Source organism: Erpetoichthys calabaricus, chromosome 18, assembly GCF_900747795.2.
Source record: "Erpetoichthys calabaricus chromosome 18, fErpCal1.3, whole genome shotgun sequence".
Classification (NCBI taxonomy): Eukaryota; Metazoa; Chordata; class Cladistia; order Polypteriformes; family Polypteridae; genus Erpetoichthys; species Erpetoichthys calabaricus.
In genome coordinates, this window is record NC_041411.2 from 88,539,495 (window position 1) to 88,551,994 (window position 12,500).

Genomic DNA, 12,500 nt, shown 5'->3' on the forward strand with positions numbered 1-12,500 from the left:
TCATTCAACAGCATATTTTTGTAAGCCAGTAGTTCTTAATCATTCTTCTAGTACATTCCAAATTTTACCAGAAAGATGACAGCTATTGGGATGGAATGGTGCATTGAGGTAGACTTTCATGGGAAAAAACAAAAATCTAGATGGCCAAAGCACCATTTTTTGTGGCAACTTAAGTAGGCTTGTCACTTTGTTGTTAGCTTATATATATATATATATTACACACACATACACACACACACACACACACACACCTATGTAGAGTGTGTAGAGGGGTGCAGTGGAGTGTGTACGCCTGATGAACCCAAAATAAGGGCGAAACATGTGTTGTGTACTCTTTGCATTATTTGACAGTACACTATGTAACACACACACACATACATATACACACACATATATATATCAGATAGATAGGTTAGAAGGTCTGGGTGTAACTAACTCTCCACAGTTTGAGGCTTGGCAACATTGTAGATGGCATAGTAGTAAAAATATGTCGAATTTTAAATAGTATATATGTAAATTGAAAAATGACCCCACTGACCCTTTAGTTAGGATATAGCAGTTTAGATAATGGATGGATGGACTTTCATTTATTAAATAGCAACTTCTTTAAACTAATAGTATACCATAAACATTAAGGATATCTAACAGCTTTATGAAGGCTGTATCATTTTAAGGCTTCATTCGATGTTCAAAAACAGTATGTGTTACAAACTTATTTTCTTCCATCCAATGTACCACACAAATTTAAATTTTACAATTTTTTTCTTCATTTGTATTTAAAAAAATTGTAATTTCAGCTTTTTAGTCATGTCCAGATAGGATGCTTACCTGACTGGAAAATCAACCATATCATTAATTTTGTCCCGCCAAATGAAATTGCGGAAGGAGAAACGCTTAAGTTGGATTATTAAGACATTGGGGAGTCTCCATAACATCAGCTGTTTTGATGCTTCTCTGTGCTGTTTACACTTGGGACAATACCTGCAAAACATAGTTTAAATAAGAAATCAAACAGACAACACAATAAAGAATTGCAACTTTTAAAACATGTAGACTACCTGCTAACATGAAGGGAACACTACTGAGAACTGCATAATGTGCACGGAAGCAAACAGCTGTGCAAAGTAGAAACATTTCAGCTAGGCAGTCCAAAATTTGTATGCCCATTTGGGGGTTGGTGGTTTTTGGGGGACTGAGGATATAAAATGGATACATAGCCTTGCAAAGGTATTCAGTCCTCTGATCAATTCTTAAATTTTACTGAATAAACCACCCAATGTTAAAGTTTTGTTGCCGGAGATTTCATTTTATTCTTTCTTTTAATTTCAAACCACTGAAATTCAAAATCACATTTTTTGCGACACTGCTTAATGTTAGGAGAAAAGAAAAAAGAAGAGGAAAATACTTGTGCTGTTTGTGTTAGTAACTGTATTTTAAATAGCCTCGGCCAGTGAATCATTCAAATAACTCGCATAAGCACCCTACAGTTAAGGAGTGATATCAGCTGTGATAATTAAGACTAAAGAGCATTTCAAGGTCGTCAAGAGATCAAATAATTTATACATATACATTTGGTAAAAGTTACAAAAAAAAAAAATTAAGTAATAGGGTGTCCTAGTGAGCACTGTTGGTTTAGTGATCAGACAGTATACAGTACAGTACATATACTAATTATATATATAATATAAATATATATATATATATATGTACATAACACAGCCTTTGCTCAATACTTTGTCGATGCACCTTTGGCAGCAATTACAGCTTCAAGTCTTTTTGAATATGATGCCACAAGATTGGCAGTTTCGCCCATTCCTCTTTGCACCACCTCTCAAGCTCCATCAGGTTTTAAAATCTCTGCAGAGATATTCATTCAGATTGAAGTCTGGGCTCTGGCTGGGCCACTCAAGGGCATTCACAGAGTTGTCCTGAAGCCACTCCTTTGATATCTTGGCTGTGTGCCTAGGGTTGTTTTCCTGCTGAAAGATGAACCGTCGCCCCAATCTGAGGTCAAGAGCGCTCTGGAGCAGGTTTTCATCCAGGATGTCACTATACATTGCTGCAGTCATCTTTCCCTTTATCCTGACTAGTCTCCCACCCCTGCCGCTGAAAAACATCCCCACAGCATGATGCTGCCACCACCATGCTTCACAATAGGGATGGTATTGGCCTGGTGATGAGCGGTGCCTGGTTTCCTCCAAACGTGACGCCTGGCATTCACACCAAAGAGTTCAATCTTTGTCTCATCAGACCAGAGAATTTTCTTTCTCATGGTCTGAGAGTCCTTCAGGTGCCTTTTGGCAAATTCCAGGCGGGCTGCCATGTGCCTTTTACTAAGGAGTGGCTTCCCTCTGGCCACTCTACCATACAGGCCTGATTGGTTGATTGCTGCAGAGATGGTTGTCCTTCTGGAAGGTTCTCCTCTTTCCACAGAGGATCTCTGGAGCTCTGACAGAGTGACCATCGGGTTCTTGGTCACCTCCCTGACTAAGGCCCTTCTCCCCTGATCGCTCAGTTTAGATGGCCGGGCCAGCTCTAGGAAGAGTCCTGGTGGTTTCGAACGTATTCCACTTACGGATGATGGAGGCCACTGTGCTCATTGGGACCTTCAGAGCAGCATAAATTTTTCTGTAACCTTCCCCAGATTTGTGCCTCGAGACAATCCTGTCTCAGAGGTCTACAGACAATTCCTTTGACTTCATGCTTGGTTTGTGCTCTAACATGAACTGTCAACTGTGGGACCTTATATGGACAGGTGTGTGCCTTTCCAAATCATGTCCAATCAACTGAATTTATCACAGGTGGACTCCAATTAAGCTGCAGAAACATTTCAAGGATGATCAGGGGAAACAGGATGCATCTGATCTCAATTTTGAGCTTCATGGCAAAGGCTGTGAATACTTATGTACATGTGCTTTCTCAATTTTTTTATTTTTAATAAATTTGCAAAAATCTCAAGTAAACTTTTTTCACGTTGTCATTATGGGGTGTTGTATGTAGAATTATGAGGAAAAAATGAATTTAATCCATTTCGGAATAAGGCTGTAACATAACAAAATGTGGAAAAAGTGATGCGCTGTGAATACTTTCCGGATGCACTGTACATACATATGTAAAATGAATAACCTGTCTTAAGACATGCCTCTTTGATTCTAAAAAAATCAAGGTGCTGAATAATAAATTCAGTATTTACTAAATAATGAGAGAAACTACAGAAAATACAGAAACAAAGGAAAAATCTCCAAACATGCCTCACTGTAAGCAGCAATGTAAATATCCTTGAAAATATATAGTTGCTGAAGCAGGTGGTGCGGGGACTTGAACAAAAAAATAATCAATTATTAAATATTTTCGAAGTCAGTAACGAAGATCATACCAAGCTTCTTCAGGTGCCAGCACCTCTGGTTTTGTAAACAGCTTGAGACATTGTTCAAGAGTGAAGTGACCTGCCCGGGCATTCTCACTGGCTGAACCTAGATCTTCTATATACTCCAGCTCCTTAGGTTTGACCAAGACATATTCCTTTTGACGCTCGTTGTTCTTCCACACCAAGATAACAGAAGAGCCTTCAGGAATGTCTAAGGCTTTGTCTCCTACCAAAAAGGACACTTAAGAGTTAAAATACTGTTTTGATTGAATACACTAACAAAGTGTAAGTAATGTGAGCAGAGCCCATAGACAGTTTAGATCATTTAAAAACAATATTGTTCAGGTAAGATCAAATGAACACATTTAGTGAAGATGTACATCAGGGCGTGTCATCCAGAGGCCAAACTTTCACACTGTGTAGTACATGCTGAGTATATGGAGGTGGGGTTTCTAAGCACAAATCACTGTGATATATAATACACTCTGTGCGCTGGGAAAATGTTAACCATGGCCTAGAATACAAATGGTAACAATTATATTACACCATTAATTTTCCTGATACCAGTCACTAAGGTACTCAAGTATCACCTTTTCTTTTATTCAAAATTCAGTTATACCTACAGGTTTTTAGCCTTCTTAAAGGATTTAAAACACAAGTTTGTGCTTTCCTTTTTCGTATTGGATAATGTCAGATTCATGTTATTTTTAATATTAATCATCTGTGTGCTTATTTGGAAAGGTATTTTTTGAATATTTCTTTTCCATAGGCAAGAATATAACTAACGCTTGCAAAAAAACTTGAAAAGCAACATTTACTTTAACAATTACAACTCTGCTTGTTCAATATAAATTACCAAATAAAAACAAATACCAAGAAGTTACTGATTAGCACTAAATAATAATATACTTTCATTATTAAATGTCCCACTATAGATTAATTTAGTACCCTGTAAAGATACACAAGTAGTATAATTCCACAGATTTCACAACAATTTTACTGAGGTTAGCAGATGAGTGGTAATTAAAACTTCTCAGCTGAAACAGGACATCTACAAATATTTTTTGAAAACAAAACAAACAAAAAATTCTACTGGAAAAAAAATCACTTTTCCTTTAAATCCCTGGCCATATTTCATTAAAGAAAATGACTTTTAAATAAATCGAAATGTGATCATTTTTGGCTTTGTGGGAAACAAAGCTGAAGTTATGATATTCACAGACAAACATAGAAATAGTGCAGACTGAATAGATTGCTTTTTGAAAAATAATACCTTTGTCCTCAAGCTTTTGTTCTTTATTTGATGCATCAATTAGAGAAATGTAGAATTGTGATGCACCATTAGCACCAGTATCTGTGGGTTGCTGATAACCTGTGACTACAGCTAACCAAAGTAAAAACAGAAAAGATAAAAGAAAAAAAAGAAAAAAGATGATTTACAGAAATATTGCCATTAGAAACATATCACGAAATGCATGTTCTTTCACAATATGCATTATTATTATTTTTGAACTGAAAATGTCCTATTTTATCACAGTACTGTGTTCATATTTTTGTCCAGAAAAATCAGTATTAATCTAAATAAAAGCAAATCTATGCTCACAAAAGGCACAGGTGGACATGTGCATAACACAATCATTCCCCTGCTCACAACTGGTTAAACAAAAAACAAACACACGCATTTAGCATTTTAAGTATACTTACTTTTTTTTTTTTTTTTTACTTATTTATAAAGAGTACCATCCCATAAACTGATGTATCTATTACAGTAAAGGTGTGCTATTATTGATGCACCCTCCGATTATAAGGCAGACTTTTGGAGTTTAAACCAGTTGTCATACTACTTAGATCTAAACTCTTTCTTCATTCATTAATTTCCAGAATCCAGTTAATCCAAGATATGATGGCACAAGGTTGGTACTCATGCTTGTAGCATCAGAGACAAAGTAGTAAACATTCAGGGATGGAGCAACAGTGTAGCAAAAGGCACACTCATACCGGGCTAACCCAGTAAGCATATCATAGGATGTAAGAGCAAATATCTTGAGAATGTTCCATTTAAGTACATAAAGATATTACAATTTTACACAAGCAGAACTAGATTTGGGGTTAACCCCAGTTTTTCCTTAAAACACTAGGTTTTAAAAATTTAAGGAAAAGTAAAACACTCCATAATTTATTTTAGTAAATTAATGCATATGACAATAGGAAGGTGTAGACTTTAACTCATAAGAAAAATTTTATTTACATTGGACAGTTTTGTCAGGCCCACCTTCTGGTTTTAAAGTTTTCTCACAAGTAATTTCTTTTTCATGCTCCAAGTGGTCCTGCAATTCTGAAACAGAATCAGTGTAGCCCGAATCCAAAGTGAGAGTAGAAACAGAAATGGCATTCTTCTTACAATCTCCTGCAGCCATATTATCAATATTGGAATCTACGTAATTAAATTTTCCTCTTTCATTAATCTCATCTGTTGGCAAGTAGCTTTCCTTATTATGGCTTTCTGAAACCACTGCATGTAACCGTGGCTGCTCCATTCTACACTGGCTTATCTCAGGGGACATTCTGCCAGACTGGAAAGGGGGTTGAAACACATTTACAGAGTATCTACAAAGGAAAGAAAAAAGGAAATGAAACTATAAATAAGCATTCAGTTTAGTTTTATATGTCTTTAAAAACATTTTAATTTTAATTTTACAATGTAAATTTAAAAGCACATTAAAAACAAAACCCAAAACTTACTTTCATATAATAAGCTATGTACCAGATTGTACACATAAATCAGAAAAGGAAAGAGCACCAAAAAATAACTTCTCTAAATAAATATCACAGTTAATTTGGAGCACCTTCAATGTTGTATATGTAAAATGAAAAGTATTTTTTCATGATCAGAATATATGTCCTAATTTTTGCCAAATACCTGGAGTATCCTTCTAGCAGTTGCGCAAGTCGGGAATAAGTAAGTCGAGATTCTGGGACACTGATTAGGAATGGGTATCCAATACTTTCAGTGTTTGGTCTACAATGATTTTTGTGATCCTGCCAATGATTCTTCTGACAATTCCTAAAAAAAGTGAAAAATACCTTTTAGAAACATAATGGACAAGGCCGGTTTTTATAAATTTTTTAATAAAATCAAAGAAATTTGTCAAGTTTACTTTTTTTTTCCATGATCACCTATTTATTGGAGTTTAAAAAACAACAATCAGCACTATAAAAACAAGTACCCAATAAACAACAATCACCAAAGTGTGTTTACTATTTCTGCAAGTGCTGCATGTGACCGAGCATTTAAAAGGAAAAACATTTTAATTTACAGATGAAAAAGTAGTTAAGAGGAAGATTTTAGCAAATAACACTAACACTAACCCTAACTCACTCTCTCCTCTCACAGTGTATTGCATGAAAAACAATCTGATTCTCCATAATCTCTTAATGGAAAAAAGACTTTTAGATAATGTACAGACTGAGTAATAAGAAAATGTGAAAATGTTTTAAAAAAGCCACCTATATTTAAATGAGGCTCTCCAACACATTATTAATGAACCAGTAAACCCCCGGATTCTCGAAAGGATCACAAATCCAAGAATGGCAATCACTTTCTGTTCCCTCCGATCTTTGGAGGGATAAAAAATCATGGAGGGTGGGTTTGTCCTGGGAAAGTTTTAATTTAATTAAATAAATATATTTGTACTAAAGTTGTTTCTTTTTGGAGCCGTGACTTCTTTGGTTCTGGTGTTTCAGAAACGCGTTGTAGGCGCCTTCGTTCATTGTTTTTATCCATGCAGTCTCGTTTTTGTTTTTCTATGGCTGTGCCGTTAGCTAGAAGTCGTTTGCTGACAGCAGCGGATTCGCGTGCTGAAGTGACCATGGCGGCAGATCCGGGCTTGGAGATCTACATTACTAAACGAAGGTTGTATATTGCGGTGGTGTGCGCGTTTGCGTTCGGGTGGCGTTTGTATTGTGCACGGCTTGCTTCTGGCCTCTGGCATCCGTGCATATATACAACCTGGCGTGCACGCTTTACCTCAAGTTTAGTTTACAGGTTGTGTTGTTTGGGTGACACCTACTGACTCTGGGAAGCCCCTGGGTTTGACTCTGTGGCACTGAGGCGCTGTGCGCGTGTGCTTTCGGCACGGCTTGCTTCTGGCGTCTGGCATCCGTGCATATATACAACCTTCGTTTAGTAATATAGATTAGCAGCTTGGTTTCCAGAATATTCTTTTTTTTTTATTTCTGTACTTATTATGAAATGAAGGATAAAAATATGACCATCTCCTTTCTCATTCCAAACTGGGCGCACAGTTTTACAACAAATTTATAAAATCAATTTTGAGTAGAACCAGCAACACTTTTAAATCACCCAAATGGATTATTGGATAACAAATAAGGGTGATATGCAGATGTGGACATAATTTAGGGATACAAAAGTAGAAAAACAATATTACATACGGCAACAAAGTTTTTTTTTTTTTAACAAATTGTCTTAAAAATTTTTAATATAGGTCTTGTTAATACTAGCAGTCTTTGGCCTGTATGAATCTTAATACATAATTCACCTGCCTCCTCACTCACTCACATCCGTCCGAAGCCGAATGCGCAGTCACCTTCTGCGCACGTCCGAAGCTGAATGCGCAGTCGCCTTCTGCGCAGCTGTCCGAAAAACCTTACGAGACCGACATCCAACCCCAACATCGCGGCAGGCGGCGGATTTACGGCCACAAAAATTTAATAAGACAGGCGACTTCAAATAAAGCTCTAGAGGCCTGAAAGGCGATTTCGACTACAGCTCGAGCCCTAATTACGCATTCTTATTCAATTACCCATTCATTCAATACACCTATATCAGGTTTGTGGCGCTTATACTTATTACTATTCCATATTGTACTGGAACATTCATCATTCAATATTATACTATAGGCCTGGAAAATTCATCTACTAACAGTACAAGCCTGTACAGTAATGAGTAAAGCAGACTACAACCATTACAAAACAACTTCTTCGTTACTTATCATTTGTTCTTCATACACTGCTGACACTAACTCGTGCCTGTTTCATCTTACGTTGTCGAAACGGGCTCTTTGTCTACTCTATATATATAATTCACTAAGCCGCCGACAAGTAGACACCCATGGAAAGCACGCAAGACAGCCACGCCCACCAACTCTAAGACCATTGGATACGACGACAACTCGCAGAGCCACACCCACCAACTCGGACGTGATGCCTTGCAAAACACGGCGTCATTTCTGTTCGTCTGTGCTACAGTCCACATGCACCTCTGAGCCACGTTGACTTTTTGGTTACAACGCACGACCGCGTGCACCATCGCAAACTGTTTTACATGCTACATACAGCAATTCGCATTCGCGACAAACATGCGTCTTCTTAGATGGTCCTGCAGGTACACGGAAAACGTTTCCCCGCCCACCAACACTCCTTATTCCCTGGTCCGCGTCCACCGCATCCGCGACAAACATGTGTCTTCTTAGATGGTCCTGCAGGAACACGGAAAATGTTTCCCCGCCCACCAACACTCCTTATTCCCCGGCCCGCGTCCACGCTCGCTCTCTAGGCATTCACACTGCCTGCTCATGTGCCCGGACGCAAAAGCTCACCGACCACCCCGTAAGTCGCTTTCGTCTGTGCTAGGAGTCCACATGCACCTCTGAGCCACGTTGACTTTTCATTATTCTTTTCGGTTACGATACCCGACCGCGTCCACCATCGAAAACCATGGGAAAGGAACAACGACGCTCCACCCAGAAACTCTACCCCTCCTCCCACGTGATAGGGAATGCACCTCAGAGCACTGCCCGCCAACTCGAACAGCTCATCAAACACATACTCACTCGCTTTGGTCTGTGCTGCGGTCCAAATCCAGCTGTGAGCCACGTTGACTGTTCATTTGCTCTCCATGGCTACCACTTCAAATGTATTTCATGGAAACAACACTTCTTTCAATGTTATAGAAATTCCTGCATCAGGTAACTGTTTGTTTTGTTTCTAGTCGGGTTTTTCTGGAAAAATGTCATTGACCAAACTGTTGCTCTCAAACTTCGCAACATGGCTGTTGGCTTTGTTTGCCAACATTGGGATAACTTCGGTGACGTGGTGTCCATTGTTGTTAATCACAGAGGCATTGTAATACAGTCTGCTCAACAATACGCTGATTACATGAATACGTCCGGAGTCTATGGTGGCGAGGCAGAAATTGTGGCAATGTCCCAAATCCTTCCAGCTACTATCACCATTTACTTCCAAGAACGTCCTCATGCCTCTCCTCGAGTTTACAATCCGGCCCAACGTCTCTTCATATCCCTGCTCTTTAGCGGTCCTTTGGATCATGGGCATTACGAGGTTCTCATGCCTCTCAAATACAAACGTGATAATCGTCTGGTGACATCTTTTGACGCTGTCGGTATGTGCACACAGGATGCACACCCACTTGCTCACCACACTAATGTGACGTCACCTGCCCACTCTCCTCTTCCTGAAAAACATTTAAAGACACACTCCCCTGAACACACGCATTCCACACAGGACTTTCAATGCACCTTTTGTTCCAAAAGCTTCCGAGTGCAGAGATATCTGAATGCACATTTAAAAAAACACAACACTAACCGAATGATGCAATGTGAACATTGCCAGCAATGCTTCAAAACAACTCGCGCTCTCAAGAAACACTTACGAACTCATTCCACTCTCACCTTCAATTGCACATTTTGTAACGAGGACTTCACAGGTGAGATGGATCTACACAACCATATGCAGATCTATTCACCACAAACATTTGTATGCAAAATTTGCGACAAACACTTTCACGCACGCAGATACCTTACAAACCATCTCAAAACACATTCCCTGATGAATTCTGTTCAGTGTCAACACTGCTCCAAAACCTTCACGCACCAGAAATCTCTCAAAGCACATTTAAACACACACTCCACTGAACAAACGCATTCCAAACAGATCTTTCAATGCACAATTTGTTTAAAAATGTTCTGAGTGCAGATATATCTCATCTTTTCATTCACTTACTGTTGTATCCTCAGACCAACCCCTTTTAGACAACTGTGTCTTTCCAGAAGTGTTTAGCATTCAATAAATAATTATGGGTGAGATTGAGCATTAACAGGTCTGTGATGCCCTTGGATGTCCCGTACTGCACGCGCACTACACTGAATGGATCAACGTGTGTCTACCATGCACAGAGAGGCGTGGGAAAGCCGTTGAAAGCCATTCATGCTGGAAACCGGGGCTTGCATTTGTTCCCCACGAACGAGGAATTCCCAGTAAGTGCGGGTCATACGCTCGCACTCATTACGTCCCTGCACTTTGTACACAGCACTTCAAAGGACTGCTTAACTACATATCACGTATAAGATGCTGATTACTAGGGAAACCATTGTAATTGTGTTATCAGGACTGAAACCTGTTTTATGTTGAATTAAAGCAAGTAAAACAAGGCTGTACAGTTATATGTGAATAGTAATTTATAAAGCAGCTAGCAATCTGCAACATTGCTAACCTCTTCACTATATTTTAAAACTATGGGGCTTTGCCCCCTGCTCGCTTCGCTTGCTTAGTTCGTGTTTAGTTTTCCAGATACACACTTTTAAGATTTTTTTTCCTTTGAATTGTTGCTATTTCATTAGTTTCACTTATTTAGGAACTTCTTTAAAAACAATATTTGGAATATTTAGAGTCCCAACATGCTGAATCTTTTAAATGAGGTCCGTGAGACATGAGTTTAATGACTTTGTACCATAATTCAGGATAGGCTTCTCTGTTTGGAATTTCAGCACAGACAAAATGATCTACATCATCACCAGTTAATTTTTTTTTGCAAAGTAACCAATAGATGCATGTGAGGTAAACCCCAAAGCCTTACAATATTTACATACTTCAGACATATCTCCTGTGTCCATATATTCGATCTCTATTCGCCTGTTCGTTATTTCTCTGAGTAATAATTTCTCTTTGTTTGCACTAATGCAATGTTTACTTTCTTTGTTTTGACACTTTCGTTTTTTTCTGCTTTCATATTCTGTATCTTGCTCTGCATGTGTTTCGCGCCTACATTTTTTTAGTCTTTACCAGTGTTTTCATTACCTCTAACCTGCTCTGCATGTGTTTGGCCCCCTTATTTTTTAACCTCTTTATGACGTTTTACTTTGTTTTCTACACTTTGTCTTCTATTTCTGACCTCTCTTTGTCCTGCTATTTTTTCAATTACACCTGGTCCGTGATGATTATTTTCCTTTTTATCGAGTAATAATTTCCTTTTGTTTGTGCTAATCCAATCTTTACTATCTTTTTTTGATACTTTAGCGACTGCGTCCAGCTCGAAAAGAGAAGAAGTGCTGTATATTATATATATATATATATATATATATATACACATACATACATACATACATACATACATACATACATACATACATACATACATATACATATATACACACACACATTTATATACACACACATACACAAAAGTTTATGGCAGATGCTAATTGCATTTTATGACAAGACAGGCACACCAAGCACAGAAAATCCTTTTGGGAACCTCAGAAGGTCAAAGGTTTTTCTGTTTTTTTTTTGTTTTTTTTTTAAATAGGAGGTCCATGTTGTGTACTTATAAAAACAGATTATGTGCAAAGGTTTCAAAATTACTTAACAGAATACTCCATACAAAAATGACTTGACTTTCTGAATTGCAGATGTTTCTTCCTCTCATTGGTTGGTCAACAGACCTGTCTTCAACTCAAAATATAACTCCCATAAAGCTTTAGTTTCCCATTTATGATAATCTGTACTGATTATTCCGGAGGTATACCTTTAACATTTTATCAATACACGCATGTGTTTTGCACTTTGAGTATACTACTAGGTAATTGATATGTGGATTATGTAACACGAGTAACACAAGATTTTTCTTTTTCCCTCAAGTACATTTTTCATATCGTTTGCTATTGTACAGCATGTCACTATTGGCTTGTATTATATCAAACATTTTTGTCTCTATTCTGCATGAAAACATGGATTTTTCTTTTCCTGGCCACCACTACAAATTACATTAAGTAACCTATAAAAATATTTTTTGGTGGATGGATTACTCTTTTGATTT

General features: G+C 38.0%; 1 protein-coding gene across 7 annotated transcripts in view; it reads right to left on the reverse strand.

Annotated features, from left to right (window-relative positions):
* usp19 (ubiquitin specific peptidase 19) overlaps nucleotides 1-12,500 on the reverse strand; it is a 109,699-nt gene that overhangs the window by 26,991 nt on the left and 70,208 nt on the right. For all 7 annotated transcript variants that reach the window (XM_028824586.2, XM_028824585.2, XM_028824584.2 and 4 more), the window contains 5 exons: nucleotides 6,288-6,431; nucleotides 5,640-5,974; nucleotides 4,641-4,751; nucleotides 3,377-3,593; nucleotides 829-981 (listed from right to left, as the gene is read on the reverse strand). In XM_028824586.2, the coding sequence (XP_028680419.1) occupies nucleotides 829-981; nucleotides 3,377-3,593; nucleotides 4,641-4,751; nucleotides 5,640-5,974; nucleotides 6,288-6,431 (960 nt within the window). The remainder of the gene's footprint in view (nucleotides 1-828; nucleotides 982-3,376; nucleotides 3,594-4,640; nucleotides 4,752-5,639; nucleotides 5,975-6,287; nucleotides 6,432-12,500) is intronic.